The sequence below is a fragment of the Microtus pennsylvanicus genome, chromosome 3 (assembly GCF_037038515.1).
Source record: "Microtus pennsylvanicus isolate mMicPen1 chromosome 3, mMicPen1.hap1, whole genome shotgun sequence".
Taxonomy (NCBI): domain Eukaryota; kingdom Metazoa; phylum Chordata; class Mammalia; order Rodentia; family Cricetidae; genus Microtus; species Microtus pennsylvanicus.
This window is the reverse complement of record NC_134581.1, coordinates 15,126,187-15,148,693: the sequence shown is the minus strand read 5'-3', so window position 1 is coordinate 15,148,693 and position 22,507 is coordinate 15,126,187. Positions and strand designations below refer to the sequence as shown.

Below are 22,507 nucleotides of genomic sequence, written 5' to 3'. Positions count from 1 at the left end.
GAGCAAGTTCCAGGAAGGCCCCCAAAGCTGCAGAGAAACTCTGTCCTGAATAAGCAAACCAAACAAACAAAACAAATAAAAAACAAACAAAACAACAAAACAAAAACAAACCGTGTATCAAAAAAACAAAACAACAAAAGTAAACCCAAGTAACAAAACGATAAAAGAATGATTGCAACAGTGCCCATAAACCTCAAAATAATTATGATAAGTAAAAGTCAGACACAAAAGAGCACATATTACATAGTTCTATTTATATAAAATCTTAAAAAACACAGATGTTTCTATGGTGACAAAACGGTGCAGCCAATTGCAGTGTGCACTTTCAATCACAGCACTTGGGGTGGAGGTGAGACATGCAGAAGTTCAAGGTCTTTTTCACTACAAAGCAAGTCTGGGGTCAGCCTGGGATACCTGGGACCTTGTCTCAAATGAAGTAAGCAGCAGGAAGTCTGGCATGGATGCACAAGCCTGAAATCCCAGCACTCAAGTAGGTAGGAAGATCAAAGTTCAAAAGTTCAAAGCCATGCTGGCCTACACAATGAGTTCCAGATTATCCAGGACCCATAGTAAGATCCCATCTCACAACACAAGCAAAACCCACAACCTAGTTGTAGCATATGTAACATATGGAAGGCCCTGAGTTCCATCATTTGTACAGGAAAAAGTAACCTGAGTCCTGATATCCTAGAACCTGGAAAGCAAAGGTAGGTGGATCAGGAATTGCAGACCAGCCTGGGTTATGTAGTCAGTTCTTGGAAAATCTGAAACGCAGAATGGAAAAACCCTGTCTCAAAAACAAAACAAAACAAGAAAAACAAAAAACAGTTAGTTGGACCTAATGTCTTGAAACTACAGGCCTAGGGCTTGGGACGCTGAGGCAGTAATATTTTGCTGTAAGTTCCAAAGAAATTTGAGAACTTAAAAACCAAAAAATGATTAAAAATATAAGAAAAGATAAAGCTGGCCTGGTTCAGGCATCACAAGTACTTCCATGTGACATAAAGTAAGTTCAAGGCAAGTCTAAGTAACTGTCACAAGTAAAAATAAAATAACAGGGGTTGTAGTTTAGTAGAAGAATGCTTTGCAGCTGGGCGGTGGTGGTGCACGCCTTTAATCCCAGCACTCGGGAGGCAGAGGCAGGCGGATCTCTGTGAATTCGAGACCAGCCTGGTCTACAAGAGCTAGTTCCAGGACAGGCTCCAAAACCACAGAGAAACCCTGTCTGGAAAACCAAAAAAAAAAAAAAAAAAAAAAAGAAAAAAAAATGCTTTGCTTAACATACAGTGAGACCTGTGTTTGATTCCCACAAATATGATGATGTTGATAAATTATTGTAACATTACAGATAGAAGCATGGTGGTGCATGTCTAAAATTCCAGCATTCAGAGGCAAAGACAGGCAGACTAGGATGTTAAAGCCATCCCTGTTATGAAATATTATTTTAACTAGGCAAAGGTGTGTTACATTTGTTTATGGTGCATTTGTTTAGTGACGTGAGGATGTGTGTTTAATTATGTAAAAATGTGTTGCTGTTTCACCTTGCCTGCCTAAGGCACCTGATTTGTCAAATAAAAAGCTGAACAGCCAATAGCTAGGCAGGAGAAAGGATAGGCAGGGCTAGTGGGCAGAGAGAATAAATAGAAAAAATCTAGGTTTGAGAAAAATGAACTCCCTGGGCCAGAAGCAGGCAACCAGGAGCCAGACATATAAGAAGCAGTTAAAGCAAGATATACAGAAGAAAAGAAAAAGGGAAAAGCCCTTATGCAAAACATAGATAAAGAGAAATAGGTTAATTTAAATTTAAAAAGCTACCCTGGGAGGCAGTGGTGGCACAGGCACTCGGGAGGCAGAGGCAGGAAAATCTCTGTGAGTTCAAGGCCAGTCTGATCTACACAGCATGTTCCAGGACAGCCAGGACTATTAACACAGAAAAACCCTGTCTTGGGGGGGGGGGTAGAGAAACACAACAACAAAAACCTGCCCCCATCAAAAAAAAAAGCCAGAAAGAAGCCTGAACTAGGCTGAACATTTAAAGCTAATAAAAAGTCTCTGTGTCATGATTTGGGAGCTGTTTGGTGGGTTGGTGGCCCTAAAGAAACAGCTTCCTTACTCATCCTCAGCAACAAAGCCAGGCTAGTGCCAGTCTAGGCTCTGTAAGACTCTATCTCAAAATGAAACAGCAAATGACAGAGTTGAAGTCCTCCTCCTCCATCCCTGACACCATTCCTCTTTCTCTTCTCCAAGTTTCTTCTGTCCTGAGCTTGTTAATTACCAAGGTTTGCATGTTTTATATTTTGATTCCACATGCTTGTCCACAAGTAATATGTAGCATTGTTTGAGGCAGTAGCTCACTATGTAGCCCAGGGTGGTCTGGCACTCACTATGTAGCCCAGGCTAGTCTCAACTTCACCTTGTAGTCAAGACTGACTTTAAACCTCTGATGCTCCTACCTCCACCTCCCAAGTGCTGAAATTACAAATGCGCCACCTAGCTCAGATTTCTGGTTATATGTTTAGGATAGGTAATCTCACTGTCAATTCCATGAGGTCTAGCGTCACCAGACACAAGTCTGTGGGCAAAGCCTGTAGGGGATTATCTCGATTAGATTTAACCAAGGTGGGGACAGACAGACAGACTATCCCCTGAGCTGGCATCCTAAACAGTATAAAAAGGAGGAAATACACTGAACACAGAACTCCTTACCACCTTCTCTCTTCCTCCTTTGCTCTTTTTTTTTCCTGACAATTATCTATTTAGTGTTAGGTAGGGAGTTGTGCTTGCTGTGCTGGAGAGATCAGAGGAGTCCACAGGAGTTGGTTCTCTCTCCTCCCACCATGTGGGGTCCGTGTTCTTTGTTTTACAGAAGCTTTTCAGTTTCACGAGGTCCCATTTATTAATTGTTGCTCTCAGTGTCTGTGCTACTATGGTTATATTTAGGAAGTGGTCTCTTGTGCCAATGTGTTCAAGTGTACTTCAAGAGTAGCCAGTACCTTAACCACTGAGCCCTTCCAGCCCCAGTTTCTGCTCCTTGCCTGGTTGAACAATCAACTACCACAAACCCCTGCTGTTGTAACTTCCTAGTTGTGATGAATTATAAGACAAAATAAACCTAATATCCCTTGAGTTAGGGTATTTTATCAAAGCATTAGAAAAGTAACTGAGACAAACCCCAAATCTGAAGACAATTCTGTAACATTTCATGCTCATGCATTTCTAGTACTGGATAGGAGAGGTATATCATTACTATGAATTATTTTATATTGATGTGCGAGAAGCACTGGGATAGACTTCCTGACAACAACACAGTGACATTTGTTTTCTGCTGTTGAACTTTGTTTTTTGTTTGTTTTAATTTGTGTGGAAACCCACAGATTTGACTCCATTCCATCTTGACTTAAGGTTCAAACCTATTCTTGATCCTCAAGGCCAGATAACTGGATGTTTGATCTAAGGCATGGTTATTGGATGTTTTGAGAATTTGGAAGTAATTACACTTACTTGATCCTTGTGTCATGATATGGAAGGATTTTGCTCTCCCTTTCTCCTTGGGATATATAAGGGTTATGAGAAATAACTTTGGGCAGATACCGTATTCACTGGAAGCCCTTCCAACACTATCTTCTGTCTCTTGTCTATTTCTTTCCTCAATCCTCACTCCCCCTTTGAAGCATATTCGAATAGATCAGCTTGTTTCTGACAAATTTGAGAGTAGAGAGAGATGGCTTAGCAGTTAAGAGCACTAATTGCTCTTCCAGAGGACCCAGGTTCAGTTCCCAGCACCTACATAAAAAAGGTCATAACTTCCTGTATGTCCAGATCCAGGGAAATTCAACACTCTCTGGTGTCTATGGGTACTGCATGCATGTGGTGCTCATACACACACATGAAGACAAACACTCATTCACATAAAATAAAATGCAATTGGAGGTTTCACTCTTGCCCATCAGTTCCTGAATAACCACTCAGAAGCTTAATATTACTTCTACATGTTTGGCTGATGGCTCAGGCTTATTACTAGCTAGCTCTTACATCTTAAATTAACTCATTTCTATTCATCTATGTGTTGTCACATAGCCATTGTGTTACCTCATTTTCTACATGTCTCGCCTCCTCAGTGGCTGGACGGTATCTCCCAGACTCTGCCCCTCCTCACCTATCTCTATATTTGGATTTCCCTTCTGGTTCTACCCTGCCTTGCCATAGGCCAAAGCAGATTTATTTATCAACCAGTGAGAGTAACACATATTCACAGCATACAGAAAGATATCCCACATCAATAAAATAATCTTTTTTCTTCTCTTTCTGTCCCTCACCTAGCTCTTTTTTCCTCTGACCTTGCAGTTGAGCTTCTATTGGAACCTTTCTGGATAGCCAGCTTCTTTTGGTAAAAAGAAAAGGGTGAACTGCTCGTTTTCCTGTTTAGATAAAACAGAAAGTATATAATTGGCCCAAATTAAAGCCAAATCTCTTCTCCCTCATGTAAGCCCTATGGCATTCACTTGTAAAAAGTACCATTCCTAGATAATGGTGGTGGCAAATACCTTTAATCCCAGTACTGGGGGCTGGGGTGGGTAGCAGAGGCAGGCAGATCTCTGTGACTTCAAGGCCAGCCTGGTCTTCAGAGCAAGTTCCAGGACAGCCAGGAATACACACAGAGAAACTCTGTCTTGAAACATAAAACAGACAAAGAAAAATGGCATTCCTAGCCACAAAAAAACCTGGCATAAGTAGGCAAAGCTTGATTATGAGGCAGGAATTTTTCCTAAGAGCAATCAACTCTTTGATATTTTTTCTGACCTTATAGAATGCTTTCTAAATTGATGTCCCTAGCAGCATTGTTATGGAGTCTTTAAGGCAGTGTTTGCCTCTAACGTGGTCTTTAATGTTTCACTGGCTGTGAGTTCATAGGCTCTACTGTGGAGCTCTGCATGTTTGTATAAAGACTCTCCCAGGACCCCAGTGACCACAGCTGGAGTTCTCTCAGCAGAGCAGTCAGACAGGAGAGCAAGAGGCTGGGTCCCACCTCGACAGTTGCATTGTGCAGTCACAGCCTCCTTTTGTTACTAAGCAACAAAAAGCTGACCTCTTGAGGTTCTCTCTCCTCAGATGTAGCATCAAAAAGACAAGAGGAAAGTTTCCCTTTTTGGCTGTCTTCGTAGAAGGATGCAAAGTGCTTTAATCGGCTCCTGGGTAAGAGTTAATCCTGGCCCTCCGGCCAGTGTGAAGTCATGAAGACAAAGTGAGGTGCCAACCGCATCAACATCCTTATCTGGGTGGCAGAGGCCTTGAGCTGCCCTCTCCCCCTCCGTATCTCCACACCCCTGAAAGTTGCCTTGCTCCCCGCTCTCTTGCTAGCCAGCCAGCCTCTTAGCTTATAGCATTCAGTTCTTCATTGTCTTTCCAAGATTCATTAAACCTTCAGGACTAATTGTTCTCTAATTGGCAGCATCGGGATATCAATGTTTTTATTTATTTCCTGGGCCCATCCCCCCTGGAACACAGTGAATGGTGTTGAACTCAAATATTCCTAAACTGAGTTAGGAGTGAAGGGAGCCCACACATAGTGCAGGACCAGGTAGACAGCTAAGGTGCAAATCCTCAGTGAAATGGAAGGAGATCTCAAGAGCCCACTGTTGGGCTGAAGGCCAGCCTCAAGCCAACCCCCTCTGCTTAGGGTTATGATTATGGAGGACTCTGATCTCCAAAAGGACTCAATACAAAAGGCTCGGGTCATAAGAGTCCCCCGAATGATATCAGCACAGAACAGTCCTTCCACAGAAATTTACTCTTTAAAAAACGAACTTTTTGTTCTTTTATGTGTATGAATGTTTTCTCTGTATGTATGTATATATGTGTGTCTGGTGCTCAATGAGGCCAGAAGGTGGCATCAGATTCCCTAGAACTAGGAATATAGATGCTTGGGAGCTACCATTTGGGTGCTGGGGATCAAACTTAGGTTCTCTGGAAGAGCAACCAGTGTTCTTACTTAGTGAACTCTACAGCACTAAAATAAATGTTTTTATTCTTTGGCCATATAATTTATATACGTAAATGTATTTGATCATTTTTACCTCCCCTCCCCTTTCTTACCCCACTCTGAGTACAACTGAACCCCTTATATTTCCAACACAGCTCCTTCTACTCTCTTGTCCTTTGTTTATTTTTTTATTTTTTTGACACAGTCTTCCACTGTAGCTCAGACTGGCCCCAGAACTTTCTATGTAGCTCAGTATAGCCCTAAATTCACAGTACCCTCCCACCTCAGACGTAGCCACTGCTTAGATTACAGTCATAAGCCACCATGCCTGGCTGACGAGCGCTCATTTCTGGTTTTCACTAGTACCTTCCGGTGGTGTATCTGGAAGGGCCTCTATTGCTTATATTCTCTGTTGGGAAGGTCTTCCTTGAGTGACCCATGTCCAGAGGTGCTCATTTTTGCCCCAGAATAGCAGAGTATATGGCAAATGAGTGTTCACAGCCTTGTCAGTAGGTTAAAATAAACATCTATTAGATTCTTGATTCTAAGGGCCCTTGACCCACTATTAATATTGTGGGGAGAGAAACAAAGGGGACATGCTTTCAGATCTAAGGGAAACACCACCCCACTCAACAGTAGCTTTACCTACAGAAATATAGTCTGGCACACACCTTTAATCCCAGCACTCGGGAGGCAGAAGCAGGTGAATCTCTATGAGTTCAAGGCCAGCCTGGTCTACAGAGTGAGTTCCGGCAGGACAGCCAAGGCTGTTACACAGAGAAACCCTGTCTCAAAAGAAGAAAGAAAGAAAGAAAGAAAGAAAGAAAGAAAGAAAGAAAGAAAGAAAGAGAGAAAGAGAGAAAGAGAGAAAGAAAGAGAGAGAAGAAAAGAAGAGTATGCTCTGACTAGACAATGCCCTTTCCCTTCCACACACACATAGATCAACACGCTGAGACCACTTGTCCCAATGAAGGATGGGGACAGCTCTGTGCTGGCCCCAAAGCAGGAGTATTGCTCCTCTGCAAATTCTAATGTCAAAAACTGGAAGAGTTTCTGACATTAGATTTCTTGGAAGTCTGGGGTAGGGATTTAAGTGGACTTTACCATCATTCACCTCTAACTTGTTTCAGCACAACAGTGGCTTCTACGGGCACTACCGGGGTCAGGTCAAGAGTGAGAGCGCTGGAGAGTACCGCCTTGCAGCCAAGCCCCCTCCTCCAGCAGTGTTCCTGCAGAGATGTGAGGTACAGGGCATCCCTGAGGGCAGTGGGAAAGAGAGGGCTATTCCTGCCCCTTTCTCTCTCTTTTTGTTTTTTGGGTTTTTGTTTGTTTGTTTTTCGAGATAGGGTTTCTCTGTAGTTTTTATTTTTTTTTTATTTTTGAGCCTGCCCTGGAACTAGCTCTTGTAGACTAGGCTGGCCTCAAACTCACAGAGATCCACCTGCCTCTGCCTTCCGAGTGTTGGGATTAAAGGCGTGCGCCACCACCGCCCGGTCTATCCCTGCCTCTTCTCAAGAGCGTCATCTCAGCCCTGACAAGACAGGCAGCTGGGAACAGCCTACCCCTGGGACAGCAGGAGGTCTGGACCCTTGTCCTTGATTGAGGTCAGATCACTACCAAAAGGGTAGAAAAGAGTAGGTACCAAAGTAGGCAGTTTTGTTTATGGGTCCTTCTGGATGGGAGAAGGTTCTAAGCCAAGTTAGGGTGAGTAGCAATGGGGAATAGAACCTTCAAAATCAAGAAAGCAAATCTTGAATTTTGCTGAATTTCCCTTAATTTCAGATTTTTTTGAGGACCCAAAAATCCATGGCCAGCCTCCCAGGCCTAGGACTTGGGCATGAGCAGGAAGCCTCCTCTTGGGCAGATGGTGGCTAGTATCAGCCAGCATCCCTTGCCAGGGAGGACTGGGAGGACAGGGAGCACAGGTGGCTTAGAAGAGCAGAAATGGAATTCAAGAGCCGAGGAGGAGGATACAGGCCTCGCCCTCCACCATTTTCATGCCTGTAGACAAGGAGAAGCTGAGATGTATACACCAGTCAGTCAGGGTGGCAGCACTGAGAAGCACCCTCAAAAGAGGAAAACTCAGGGGTGTTTGCTTACAAAAAACAGCAGGTGCGGAGGCCTTAGGAAAAGATGGCCTCACAAGATTTTGTTTTGGAGGGAGGATAAGAATCGAAATAAGGTCTCATTCTGTAGCTCAGGCTATCCTTGAACACACAATAATCCTCCTGCTCCAATGTCTCAAATCTAGAATTACACCCGTGAGCCAGCACATCCAGCAAGTGTCACTGTTTAACAGCCAAGTGTCTGGCTTGGTTGTGCATGTCTGTAATCTTAGCTACATAGCAATACCCTGTCTCAAACACATAGGTTGGAGGTGTAACTCAGTAGCTCAGTAGTCAGGTAAAGTGTCTGTCTAGTGAGCACGAAGCCATGGATTTGATCCAGAGCATTGAATAGACAAGGCACATGCTCATAATCCCAGCACACAGGAGGATCATGTATTCAAAGTGTTCCTCAACTTTATAGTGTGTTTGAGTCCAGACCCTGTCTCAAAACAAAACTGAACAAACAAAGAAACAAAAAGACTGGCAAATGGCCTTTACTGTTATCCCAGAAGGGCCGAAAGAGATCTTTCGAAAGAGGCAACATGGATTCTAGAATCCAGAAGAATCGAGGCTCCTGAGAACAGAAACATAGTCGGCCAAGGGCAGAAGGGGACAAGAAATGTCTCCCTATTTTCCTGTCTCCTCCCCGGGTTTCCCAGTGGTCACAGTGATGTGCGTACTCACTCTGCCTTCTAAACAAGGACGGGGAAGAGGAAAGCCCAGAGAAACACACCCCACCCACTGAAGCTTCTTGTTCCTCAGCTTTTTGCCAGGTCCTTTGGGATCTGCCATCTGGGTTCTTTAGGAACTGCTTTCTCAGGCTGACAGCTGTATCTTGGAGGTTGCCATGTTTCTTAGCATTCTTAGCATTTCCAGTTGGAAGGACTTTTTGTCAATACTTACAAAACTGGGCCCAAACGCAGCTTCTGATTGCCCATCAGCACCCTCCTTCCTTTTGAAACCTGGGTGTGGTGGCATACACCTGCCATCCCAGCACTTAGGAGGAAAATTCAGGAAGGTCAGGAGTTCAAAGGTAGCCTTGCTTCATACTGAGTCCGAGGTCATCTTGTCCTAAGCCAAAAAGAGAGAAAGGAAACGTGAGCTGGTAGTACAGAGGCAGAAGCGATGCAGAACCTTGCCGCTGGATTTCTACACTTTCCTTCAGACAAACTCACCCCAGAGAGCAAGCATCCTCTTGATTCATTAAACCCGCCCTTCAGAAACAGACAGGAGACATGTTTTGGCTGATGAGCCAACTGAAGACTTGAGGCATTTTCTAGTATTATCAAATGCCCCAAGCAGCTTGATCTCTATGTATTGGAGCTTGATTGAATAAATGTCAAGTCTCGTGGCTCTTTCTCAGTCTAAGCCTATTTTAATTAATAGGGCTGCCCAGGGAATGTGCGCATTTTACTTCCCATTGGCTGAGAGGCTCCAGCTTCAGCAGGCTGATTGCAGCTCGAGCTGTTTGTTTAAAAGCCTTCCTGAGATGCAGCAATGCTTTTCTCTGAGTTAGAGCAGGTGAAAATTTAATCTATGACATTCGGGTATGGGAAAATTTTTTTTCTTCTTTTATTTTCCTTCGAAACCAGATGGATTTTTTCTAGCCTTTACCTGCCTGGCGCTTGGGAACTGTAATGTCAGTCCCGTTTGTTCCTGAAGTCAGACAAGAAGAGTCACAGACACTCTGCCTTTGGCTGCAGTGCTGTGTCCCTGTCCCACCCCATCACTGTCTTCATCTGACACAGACCCCCACTGACTTGACACTGTCCAGTTTCCCCAGGACCCTTGGCTCTCCCACGTGTAAACATTGCCTCTTCCCAGCGGAACCTCTTTCTTCCTAAGGCCTCTTAATCAAGACTTATGTCTCTAGTCCCACGTGCTCAGATACCACAGGCCCCTCAAGAGAAGAGAAGCCTAAATGGTTGGGAGACAAAAAACGCTGCTGACGCTTCTTCCGAAGGGCAAGAGTACCCAGAGCTGCCTGGGCGGAGAGGAAATGACTCCCTTCTCACCAGGCTCCCACAGTTGTGAGCGAGCAAAACTGGAATCAGTGGGAGTTGAGAGATTATCCTGCCACTGTAGGAATAATGAGTTTCCAGAGCCAGAGTTGTCTCCAACAACAGAGGCATCCGTTCTAGGCTGTGTGTGACTCTGCTGCTAAGAATAGAGATGGGAGGAGCCTAGGAGCTTGTCCTGGGCTTTCAGAATGTCAATTTTTTGTACGTGTATTTGTGTGCACATGTATATATATGTGTGTATATATATATATGGATGTCATTGTATCCACCTCGAGACAGGGATTCCTCTACGACTTGGGATTTGCTAATTCAACTAACCTGGCTGGCTAACAAGTCCCAAGGAATCTTTCTGTCTCTGCTTTCCCAAGCCTAAGGTTACCATACCTCACTTCTTTTTTTTTTTTTGTTTTGTTTTGTTTTGTTTTTCGAGACAGGGTTTCTCTGTAGCTTTGGTGCCTGTCCCAGAACTAGCTCTTGTAGACCAGGCTGGCCTCGAACTCCCAGAGATCCTCCTGCCTCTGCCTCCAGAGTGCTGGGATTAAAGGCGTGCGCCACCACCGCCCAGCTCATACCTCACTTCTTATGTGGGTTCTGGGGATGGAACTTAGATCCTCATATGCGCAGAGCAAGCACTTCAAGGACTGACCTAGCTTCATAGGATCCCCCCCACCTATTTATTCTTTAAGACTGGCCCAGGCTAGCTTTGAATTCCCTGTGTAGATGTGGGTGAACTAGAACTTTGTTGTTATTTGGGAGAGAGGGTCTTTAATCATTTGGAACTGAAAATGGCCTTGAATTTCTGGCCATCTTGCCTCTACCTCCCAAGTGCTGATATCATAGGAATGTGCCATCACTTGCATTGTAACAAGACTTTTTCTGTCCTGCCAGCTAACTCCTAAATAATGACATGGAGACTTCTTATTAATTATGAAGCTTGGCTTATAGCTTAGGCTTGTTTCTAACTAGTTCTTATAACTTAAATTAACCCATTTCTATTACTCTACTATGACACGGCATTACCTTTCTTCCTCTCTTACCTCCTGTTTCCTCCCATGTATTCTGGTGTCTCCTGCATGCCTAGATTCCTACTCTTCTTCCTTTATCTCCTATCTATTGTTATTCAGCTTTTTATTACAACAACCACAGCAATACATCTTCATACAATGTACAAATGTCCCATAACATTTCCCCTTTTCTGTCTAAATGAAAAGGAAAGGTTTTAACTCTAACATAGCAAAACTATATACAATAAGAACAGTTATCAGGTATGAATTACATTCACAATGTCCAGTTCATTAGTATTGGAAAATTCAAAGAAAACACTCCGTTATCTATCCTGTCTTGATACAAACTTTTATACCTGATTTACTTTCTATCAAAACTAAGAAAATCTGTAATAAATATCTAATCTTCAACCCCACCACAGACTTGAGAAGGATATAATATTACCTGATTAAATAGGAAGGTGCAGGGCAAGCAACTTCCAAAACTAAGAAACAACAGAGATAACTGGCTGCCTGGACAATCACCAAAGGTTCCTTTGCAATATTAGAGTATACATCTTTGGCTTATAGGCCTTGATTATCTGACAGGCTTTTTGGTGAAACAGGAATTTTGAAGGGCTGTCCTATCTTGTGTTGGCAAAGTTTGGCAGTTTTGTGTTATGCTTGGGCAATTTGGACACCATACTTTCAGCAGTGGAGGTGAGGGTAGTTTCTTGCCCAGTGGTTAACTTTGTCACAGTAAAAGCAAACTCCATATGGAGGTTCTTTGATACCCATTATCTTTTTTGAAGTAGATTTGTTGCTGCCAGGAGCAGACACATCTCATTGGCATGAAAAAGCCTTATTTTATTAAAACATTTTACATGCCATACTTTATAGCTCTATGAAGTATTTGAAGACCATCTATCTAGCTAAAATATAGCTCTATTTGACTGGGAAAACATATGTAACATGACTATAAGTTTAATTGCCATAGATGACATTGATGGCTAACCTGTATTTCTTTATTATCCTAAATTGCTTTCAAAGACTAAAACTTTACATTATTTTTTCAAATTCTTTTTAAAATAATTTATTTTTATTTTATGTGCATTGGTGTTTTGCCTGTGTGTATGTCTGTGTGATGGTGTATATTGGTGTTGGAGGTCCTTCTGTCTATGTGTTGATTTTATTGGTTAATGAATAAAGAAAACTTTAGCATGGGAGGAGGAAGGCAGAGTCAGAGAGAAGTCATGGATCTATTGTCTAAGATAGATGCTGGGAACTTTAGCTGGTAAGCCATAGCCACGTGGCTATACACAGAATAATAGAGACAGGTTAGTTTAGGATATGAGTTTAGCCAGAAATACGCTTAAGCTATTGGCCAAACAGTATTGCAAATAATATGGTTTTCTGAGTGATTATTTCGTGGCTGGGCAGCCAGGACAAACAAGCAACCCTTCCCCCAACAGCATATAGGTTGCTTTACTTCAGCAGTTCCTCCCACAATCCAATGTCTTTCAGCAGCTGCTATTTGTTCAACATTCAAAAAACTCAAAGTCAACAAAGCACCATACAGGATCCAGATGCCTTGTGTATTTCCCATCTTTATGTGGCTTTTTCTTTATATTACTTGACTCTCTCTTTAAAGACTTTACTTCATTATTTTTAAACTACTTTTTCCTATGACTATACCCATTTTTTTTTTACTGTATCTGTTTAAAAGTTTTCTTGGTCTGGACCACTTTACAATGTGCCTGCAGCCTTCTCTGATAACATGAGGAAACCTTAAATCTGCTTCTCTGCTCTCCACATGGCACTGGCTGGCTCACACTTGCGGGCATGACTGGGAACCACGTCTCTGTATGTTGTGGCCCACCTGAGAGACTGTGGGACTAGGAAGCTGTGTCTGGTTCCATGTTTGTGCGTTTCAAACTTTTAAAAAAAGCTTTCTCAGGTCCTATGTGGAATACTTGCCCCATGTTGGATGCCATATTTAATGAGTCTTTTTCTGTTCCACCAACCATCTCTCAATTAATGACACAAAGACTTCTTATTAATTATGAAAGTTGGCCTATAGCTTAGGCTTGTTCTAAACTAGCTCTTATAACTTGAATTAACCCATTTATATTAATCTACCATCACACGGCATTACTTCTCATGCACCTCCTGTTTTCTCTCTGTGTCTCCTGGCATTTCCTGTATGCCTAGATTCCTCCTCCTCTTTCTTTTTTTCTTCTTTCAGAAATTCTACCTGTACTTTCTGCTATTGGCTGTTCAGCTTTTTATGACAGCAACACATCTTCACAGAGCTTACAAATATCCCACAGCATTCCACTTTATGCACTGGTGAGACAACCCTCGAGGCTTGTGCAAGATGCGCATACTCTCCTAACTGAATGCACCCAGTTCAACCTTAAATTTATGACCCAGCTACTTCCTTTTGATGTGGGAGTGTCATATATCAATCTGTTGATTTCATTGGTTAAGCAATAAAGAAGCTGCTTAGCCCTCATAGGTTAAAACATAGGTAGGAGGAGTAAACAGAACAGAATGCTGGGAAAAAGAAGCTGAGTCAGGAGTCGCCATGATTCTCCCACTCCAGGCAGACATAGGTTAAGATCATTCCTGGTAAGCCAGCTCGTGGGCTACACAGATTATAAGAAATGGGCTAGTCCAGGTGCGAGAGTTAGCTGAGAAAAGGCTAAATATAATGGGCCAAGCGGTGTTTAAAAGAATACCGTTTCCGTGTAATTATTTCGGGGCATAAGTTAAGCTAGCCATGTGGGTGGCCGGGTGCCCGGGACACAGCCCCACCGCTCCTATTTCAACAGAGTGGAGCCCAACGTGATGGACTAAATCCACTTAAAAACCTGAGAGAGCTTAATTTTAAACAGAGAAAAAACAGAATTTAACACAGATTTTTGCTGTTTGTTGGTGGCGTGTTGTAGAGAGATTTCCTGATTCGGCATCAGCAGCAGAAAAAACGCTGCGTCATTTTAAAGCATGGCTTCCTGGGGCTGTGCTGCCAGAGTGAACTCTGGCTTTAAAGCATTTCAATGGATTTTATGGGACTGGATGTTTGTGTTCCCGCTTGGGATCGGAAGGAGAGTGCTCTGAGACCGTGGCTCAGTACTCCCTGCCTGCACCTGGGCAGACAGCAGAATCAGGCTTAGGCAGGTGGAAGAGCATGGCGGATTCCTGCTGACATACAGAGATGTGTTTTCAACTGCGCAGTGCTCTGCGTGTCAGATTTGGCTGTAACTTGGATGAAAAGAATTTCTGTGCTGCATGCTCAGTCTCAGAATTAAAGTGCTGAGTGCCGCTACTACCTGGTGGCCCCAGAACTAGCACAAAATGGTACGTCCTCCATTTTGAAATTTTCCTGACTCAGCAGCAGGAAAAAACTGGCTGTTTTAAAATGCTGGCTTTCTGAGCTGTGCCGCCATTGCAATCTCTGTCTGACTCCTGCAGGAGACAGAGCTTTTGAATGGAGCATTTGGAGTAAAGTGCTACGATTTGTTTGATGGCAACTAGACTGCTATGTGCCTAAAAGGGAGACATTGCGTGCCGCAGCTCAGAAGCACAAGCAGCTCCGCCATGCTAATGGTGCAATGTGCAAGGATCAGAGGCACGAGCGGCTCCGCCATGTTGGACTGGGAGGGGCCAGCAGGCAGTACCTGTTTTTGACCTAGGAATGTCACAGCTTAGATTCTTAAGCACCTAATGATTTAAAGGCGCAAATCAAAAGTGCTCCTGGATAGTAAAAAATTGCAAATTCACAATAGGACAGATTCAGACCACTAAATGAGTCACACTGTTGGATGAATGTACATAGGCTTGATAGAGAGAAGAAAAAGAATATAGAGAATAAAGTTAATGGTTTAAAAAAATGTAAAGTCTTTAAAGAGACAGAGTACAGATAGTTAAGAGATTTAAAGAAAAATAAGCCACGTAAAAATGGAAAATTCACAGAGAGTCTGGATTATGTACATTGTATTTTCTTTAAAATTTTTGACTGTGAAGGAGCTAAGTACAGAGAGACATTTAATTACATGGGCTGCCAAGCTAAACCAGAATGGATATAAAGGTATTATGATTTCAAAATTTGGGTATAAGGATATGATGCTTTGGAGAGGGTCTTCTTTTGTTTTCACAGAGTACCAGACCCTGTGGATTGCATCTATCCCGATATGGTATGATAGACCACGACCTCCCGAAAAGTTCCTGTGAACATCCTCAAAAAATTACTTGACTCAACTGCCAACTGAGATAAACCTGACTCACAGGTTACACCCTAAATGATCTGATTAACAGCGCCCCCATTCAGCAGGAAGCAGTTTGGAGAGAAAAAACTGTGCCCATGTTCCCAAAATATTGTTTATAAATGTTTTTTTACATTTAAAGGGGGAAATGATATAGGTATGAATAATTTGCATTGGTGTGGATTTTAAGGTCAATTTTGTTATATGTATATGTATTTCTGATCTTTATTAAGGTATTTTGATTGTGTAGTTCATTTGAAAATGTATATATATAATTAGGAAATATAGGTTGTTAATGGATAATCATCGATAATAGTAAAGCTTGTAGTCATGTTAGTTAGATTTTCTAGATATATAGAGATATATTTCAGATAGGCATTCTTCATATCTCTCAAAGGCTGCAGAATATGGCATTTAAAAATTTTAATAACTTAGGGTTTTTCATGACAATGAGACATGTCTGCTCCTGGCGGCACCAATCTACTTCGAGAGGAAGATGCATCGAAGAGGATCCTTATGGAGCTTGATAGCCATTTGGGCAAGAAACTGCTCTTGCCTGGACTGATGCATAAACTGGACACTAAGAACCCACAGAGAGAGGACTGCTGAACTTGCCTAAAGGTGAGATGGTCTTTCAGGGTTCCTGATTCATGAAAGAGTCTGCAAGACATTCTGCAGGATACAGCAGAAAGTGACTGAACTGTCTTTGGAATTTCCTGCTTGATGAAAACTCACAGGCTGCTGGATACTATAGGCCTGAAGGCTGAAGATGGATGCCCCAACGGTACAAAAGAATTTTGGGTGACTGTCCAGGCAGCAATATGTCTCTGTCATTTCTAGAGTTTTCTTTTTTCTTGTTTACTTAGGTAGTATTATATCCTTCTGGAGTCTTTGATGGAGTTGAAGAATGAATAGATAGTTATAGTTTTCCATTGTTATGATAAAAGATAAAGTAGATATAAATATTGTAACTGTAATTCTTGCTTGATAACTGTTCTGTTATATATAATCTTACTATGTTAAAGTTAAAGCCTTCCTTTTTTTTGTTTAAACAGAAAAAGGGGAAGTGATGTGGGAGTGTCATATATCAATCTGTTGATTTCATTGGTTAAGCAATAAAGAAGCTGCTTGGCCCTCATAGGTTAAAACATAGGTGGGAGGAGTAAACAGAACAGAATGCTGGGAGAAAGAAGCTGAGTCAGGAGTCGCCATGATTCTCCCACTCCAGGCAGACGTAGGTTAAGATCATTCCTGGTAAGCCAGCTCGTGGGCTACACAGATTATAAGAAATGGGCTAGTCCAGGTGCGAGAGTTAGCTGAGAAAAGGCTAGATATAATGGGCCAAGCGGTGTTTAAAAGAATACCGTTTCCGTGTAATTATTTTGGGGCATAAACTAAGCTAGCCATGTGGGCAGCCGGGTGCTGGGGACGCAGCCCCACCGCTCCTATTTCAACATCTTTTGTTTTAGGATTACAGAGGTATGCAACAATGCCTGGTGACATTTGTTTATTTACTTACTTCACACATGTGGACACCTTTCATCTTACATGCCTTAGATTTTTTTTCATTGAAATGATTATATATTAATAAATGCTTAAAAGAAAATAAATAAATAAATGCTTAAAAGAAATACTTGAGAACCCATCTGTAATTTGCCCATTTTTCTCTTAACAGAAACATTTTACAACGCTATTGCAATTAACATTATTGCAATTCACCAATCTCATTGAAATTGCCACGTTTGTATTTGCATTGGTATACATGTACTTGGATTGATAGGGTGTTACCCAGCGCAGGTTCACATAGTGACCAGCAGAATTAACTTTCTGACAAGCATCACCAAGAACCACAGTGCTGGCCTTTTACCAGCATACCTGCCTGTCTCCTGTTCCTCTACTCCTTCCCAGTTCCTACCAACCTGCTTTCACTTCTAAAATTCTGCTGCATGAAAATGCTTGGATAAGTGTCACGGTTCACGCTTAGAATTCAGCTACTAAGAAGGCAGGAAGCCTGTGATTTCCAGGTCAGCCAGGCCTATGCAGGGAGACCTTGTCTTGAAAGAAAAAAAAAATCATCCAGGCATTGTGGCCCACCTCTATAATTCCAGCACTTGGGAGGCTGAGGTAGGAGGATGACCACAAGTCTGAGGCTAGCCTAAGCTACACGGTGAGCCCAGGACAGTCTGAGCTGCAGTGTGAAATCCTGTCTCAACAAATCAGTGACTTTAAGGGGGAAACTGCCATGTAAGTGTAATAATACAGTATGCAACCTCGGAGGTTGGTTTTTCTGGCTCAGTGTAATTTCCTGGAGAGTCATCCAAGGAGTTATGGCTATAAATAGCTCATTTCTTTTCATTACTAAGTAGTGTTCTATGGTTTGTATGGATTGGATTGTTTGAGCATTCGCCTTATTAAAGGGTATCTGTGCTGATTCCAATTTTGGCTCTTATAAATAAAGCTGCTGTTAACATTTGTGCAGATCTTTGGGTGAGCATAAGTTTTCTTTTCTCTGGGATAAATGCCCAGAAGCTCGGTTGCTGGATCATATGGTAGTGGCATCTTTAGTTTTTAAAGAAACTGTCAAGCTGTTTTCCATTGTAACCTTGCCATTTTACATTCCCACCAGCAGGGCATGAATGATCCAATTTCTCTGCTTTTCCACTAACACTTGGCATTGTCTCTATTTATAGTTTTAGCCATTCTGATACGTGGGTGATGAGGTTTTACTGCAATTTTGATCTGTGCTTCTCCAGTGTTTAATGCTGTTAGGCATCTTTTCGTGTTCTTTGCCATCTGGATATTCTTTTTTTTTTCTTTCTGTGAAATATCTTCATGTAATTTGCCCATTTCTTATTAGATTTGTTTGTTATTTCACTATTGTAATGATATCGATCTTTATATATTCTAGATTCTAGTCCTTCTTGAGAATGTGGTTTGCAAGTATATTTTCCCCCTGTCTGTAGCTTGCTTTCCATCTTCTTCTTATGGATTTTCATAGGAACATCTTTTTGGGAGATAGGGTCTCCCTGTGTGGACCAGGCTGGCCTTGAACTGGTGACTGACCTCCCACCTCAGCCTCCTAAAGGCTGGAGAGCTGTCATGCCTGGCACAATTTTTTAAAATATTTATTTTTATGGGTGTAATGTGTGCCTGCATGATTTTCTGTGTACCAAGTGTGTGCAGGAGCTAGAAGAGTCCAAAAGTGTTTATCCCCTGGACCTAGAACTACAGGTGGTTGTGAGACACCTGATAGGAATGTGGTACCTGAACCTGGATCCTCTGCAAAAGCACTGAGACCTCTCTGTAGTCCCTAAGAACAGAAATATTTTAAGTCTGATAAGGTCTAGTTTTTAGTTAGTTAGTTAGTTAGTTAGTTTGTTTGTTTAGTTGGTTGATTGGTTTTTGTTTTTCTTTTCTTTTTCTTTTTTCTTTTTTTTTCCAAACAGGGTTTCTCTGTGTGGTGGCTCTAGCTGTCCTGGAACTAGCTCTTGTAGACCAGGTTGACCTTGAACTCACAGAGATCTGCCTGCCTCTGCCTCCTGAGTGCTGGGATTAAAGGCTGCACCACCACTGCCTGCTGATCTGTCTGCTCCCACCTCCCACCTCCCACATGCTGGGATGACAGCATTGCCCCCAACACCTGCCTTACCTTTTCTTCTTTGACTTTGATTTTAGTGTCAAGTCTAAGAACCCTTGGCCTTGTCTAGTGTCTGAAGAGTTTCTCCTTTTTTTCTTCTGAAAAATCTTGATTTTTGGTTGGTTAATTATTAGTTGATTTTGGGGTTTGCAAGTGTGCGTGTGGTGTGTGCTGAAAACCCACTCCCTACCACTTAGTTAAGGCCCCAGTTCCAAGAGTCCTGGGATTTTAGTGCCAAATATTCATAAGAAATGCTGACCAGCTTCCTGTTTTCATCGAGTTATGCCGTTTGGAGATTACTTCCAGATATATAGTAGCTGAGGTAGGAAGTGCCTAAAGGGTAGGCAGTTCTACCACAGGCTTCATTTGACTGAACCATCAATCTTTGGTGGAGCTAGTTTCTTTTCTCTCTCTCTCTCTCTCTCTCTCTCTCTCTCTCTCTCTCTCTCTCTCTCTCTCCTTTTCTCTATTTTTTCTTCTAGTTCTGGGGATAAAAATCCAGAGCCTCAGACCAGCTGGCCTAGCACTCTACCACTGAGATACCCCAAATTCTGCATTTTATCTGAGCTTGTTGCCAGTCCTTGCTGATCCCATCCGTGGAGATCTCACCAGGTCAGGACTAAGGAAGGAATCTTTGGTGTGTTTAGAGAGACTATTATGGCGGAAGTAGAGTCAGAGAGAAGGACCTTTGTCTTCCTGCTCTCATGATCACTATTATGATTTTGGTTGTTACAAACATGAAAAGCTTTTTGCAGATTTTTGGCAAACAAGATGTGGCCTGGTTTCTGTACATGGGAAGTTCTGGCTAGTAAGAAGATGATAGACTGGGAGTGGGGATCTCAAAAGCACAGGCATAGGTGCAAAGCTCTTGTGATAGTTCAGGCAGGAGATGATGATAGTGGTTTTGACCAGAACAAGCCGAGTGCAACCTTCCAGCACCTGGGAAGGATCTTCAGGGTCAACCTGGGCTGTATAGTGAATTCCAATTCTGCTTGAGCTTTGTAGCAAGACTTTTCACAACAAATAGAAGGCTCAGCAGCTAAGAGCACTGGCTGCTCTTCCAGAGGTCCTGAGTTCAATTCCCAGCAGCCACATGGTGGCTCACAACATCTATAATAGGATCTGACACCCTCTTCTAATGTGCAGGTGTACATGCAGAGCGCTCATACATAAAATATAAATAAATACATAATTTAAAGAATTCGAGCAAGTGGTGGTGCCACACACCTTTAATCCCAGCATTCGGGAGGCAGAGGGAGGAGGATCTCTGTGAATTCAAGGCCAGCCTGATCTATAGAGTGAGTTCCAGGACAGTCAAGCCCACACAGAAACACTGTCTTTAAATAAAATAAAACAACAAACAAACAAAAATGGAGAGAAGACTCAAGTATTTGGATCTCGCTGTCAGGTGCCATGGCCTGAACTCTAGGGAAAAGGAGTTCGGAGGTGATCCATCAGTGATGTGTTTTGAGATGCTCTGCCATGCCTTGTCACAACGATATGGAGTTGGCAGCTGACTATTGAGCCTGGATCCAGCAGATGCCCTCACATAGAGACAGACATAGTCATTTCCAGATGTCATTGAGGGCACAGAGCTTGGCTGTGCTGTCAGGGAGTGTGGGTGGAGGAGGAAGACTGAGCCTAATCCTCAGGAACTTAGACTGAAAGCCGTCCACCGATGACAGGGTGTCCTGGCAGACATCCACTGGTCCCAGAGCTTCTATTTAGGGCACTCTCAGGACAAGAGAGATGGGGTGGGGTAAGGTATTGCTTTCATTCCTCTTCACCCTTTCAGGGTGTTGGCATTTTAGCAGTTTAGAAGTAGCCTCCCCGCCTCCGAAGGAAGCAGTATCTGCAGGAGCAGGTAAGCATGCCCCCTCCCCTTAACTTCCTTCTCATCTTCTTTCAAGGAGCCAGCAAGGCAACACTTCTTCTCCAAGCACGACAATCGCACTTCCTACGACAAAGTGAGTGCTGGAAAGAGGAAGGGGGAGCCGGGTGGTGGTGGGGCACGCCTTTAATCCCAGCACTCGGGAGGCAGAGGCAGGCGGATCTCTGGGAGTTCGAGACCAGCCTGGTCTACAAGAGCTAGTGCCAGGACAGGCTCCAAAGCTACAGAGAAACCCTGTCTCGAAAAAAAAAAAAGAGGAAGGGGGAGGAGTCCCTGACTGACAGAGGATGGAGCCGGTAGGGTAGAGACACAGCCTTTGGAAGAGCAAAGGTTTCTCCAATAAGCAGTTTATCTATTTTCCCTAACCTTTCCCACGGCTGAATAGCCCATGCCCCAGACAGAGGCAACTCTGCCTTGGTTTTCTTGGCTAGTTTCCCCAACAGTGTACAAATATCCCAGGGCGCCACTCAGGGGCTTCATGCTAAGGAGGATGGCGTTACTGAGGATGCAGGGTACAGGTTAGGAGGCCTGGGACAATGCCAGCATCACCGAACTGTTATGGGATTAGATGGGGCCCAAGCAAATCCTGGATGCCAAGACTGTGGGCCAAGGGCCCGTACCGTTGAGAAGGGCCCCTACTGCCTGCTGCAGGGAATTGGAAGACGGAAAGACCTGGAACGCCTGTGGAAAAGACACACCTTCCTGCGTTGGGCACCCTGCGAGCTGGAACTGAGCCAGCAGCCGCCTCTGGAATCTTCCTACCAGATTGATTTCCCGTCAGGCACAGGACTCGCTAGGCTCCCCCAGCGCCTCGTCCACTTTGTGCAGGTCCAGCCTCCCTATGCCAATACTACCTACCAGCACAACTTTTGCCGGTCATCCCGGGGTGGCCCTTGTGGTAGCGCCAAGGTAAGGCCCCAAGAGCCAGTCGCTGAAACGCTGCCTAACCTCCCAGGAATCCCGAGGCCCAAGCTGCTGCAGCACTACCTTCATGCTGGAGTTTCTGAGTGTTTAAATTGGTCCCAAGCATTAAACAGGGTCAGCTGACATAGTGGCCTGTTTGTACTGACAGCCCAAGGTGTCTCAGGGGCCTGTGATCAGCTTGCTACCAGGTCCTGTGTCTGGCTCCCATGGCATTTGTGCCAATGCTTGTGTGCTGGGCTGGGGAGAAGCTGTCCAGGGAGCCCTGCCACTAAGTGAGAAAGGCTAGGGCCTGCGGCAGACTCAGAGTCCAGGAAGGTCGCCTTGACCATGGGTGGATTCTAGGGACCAATAACTTCTCAGTAGCTGTACCCTCTTCTACTCAGTGGAGCTATGGGGAACACAGAACCTGAGGGTCCTAAGTGAGCATCCTAGAGCGGGCAGCTCCCTCCAGGAGCCAGGTGCCTTGAAGGGTGTGGCCCTTTGGCCACACAATCCTGCCCAAGAGATGTCTCCCCACAAGGAGACTGCCCCAGCCACCGCACCACTGAGCCACGGGGACGTGATTTCAAGGTCGTCCTAACCTTGACACTCAAGACGCCTTACGTTACCTAAGCCAGAGCTGAGGCTTAACTGGAGTTGAGACACAGGTCACTTAAGGCTAGAAAGCATAAGAGGTGGGAGAGTCGAGGCCTCCAAAG

General features: G+C 43.6%; 1 protein-coding gene across 1 annotated transcript; it reads left to right on the top strand.

The window, feature by feature from the left end:
* Positions 1-5,166: 5,166 nt before the first annotated feature.
* On the top strand, positions 5,167-21,932 carry Cimip7 (ciliary microtubule inner protein 7). The gene is made up of 4 exons (XM_075964621.1): positions 5,167-5,193; positions 7,111-7,224; positions 20,905-20,961; positions 21,516-21,932. Exons 1-4 carry the CDS (start codon positions 5,167-5,169, stop codon positions 21,930-21,932), a joined length of 615 nt encoding a protein of 204 aa, XP_075820736.1.
* Positions 21,933-22,507: the final 575 nt, after the last annotated feature.

Excerpts from the sequence above, each read along its gene's own strand:
- Cimip7 (XM_075964621.1), top strand. The coding sequence starts at position 5,167 with ATGCAAAGTGCTTTAATCGGCTCCTGG. Across the intron at positions 5,194-7,110 it reads GTGCTTTAATCGGCTCCTGG|CACAACAGTGGCTTCTACGG; the intron begins GTAAGAGTTAAT and ends AACTTGTTTCAG. Across the intron at positions 20,962-21,515 it reads ATCGCACTTCCTACGACAAA|GGCCCCTACTGCCTGCTGCA; the intron begins GTGAGTGCTGGA and ends ACCGTTGAGAAG.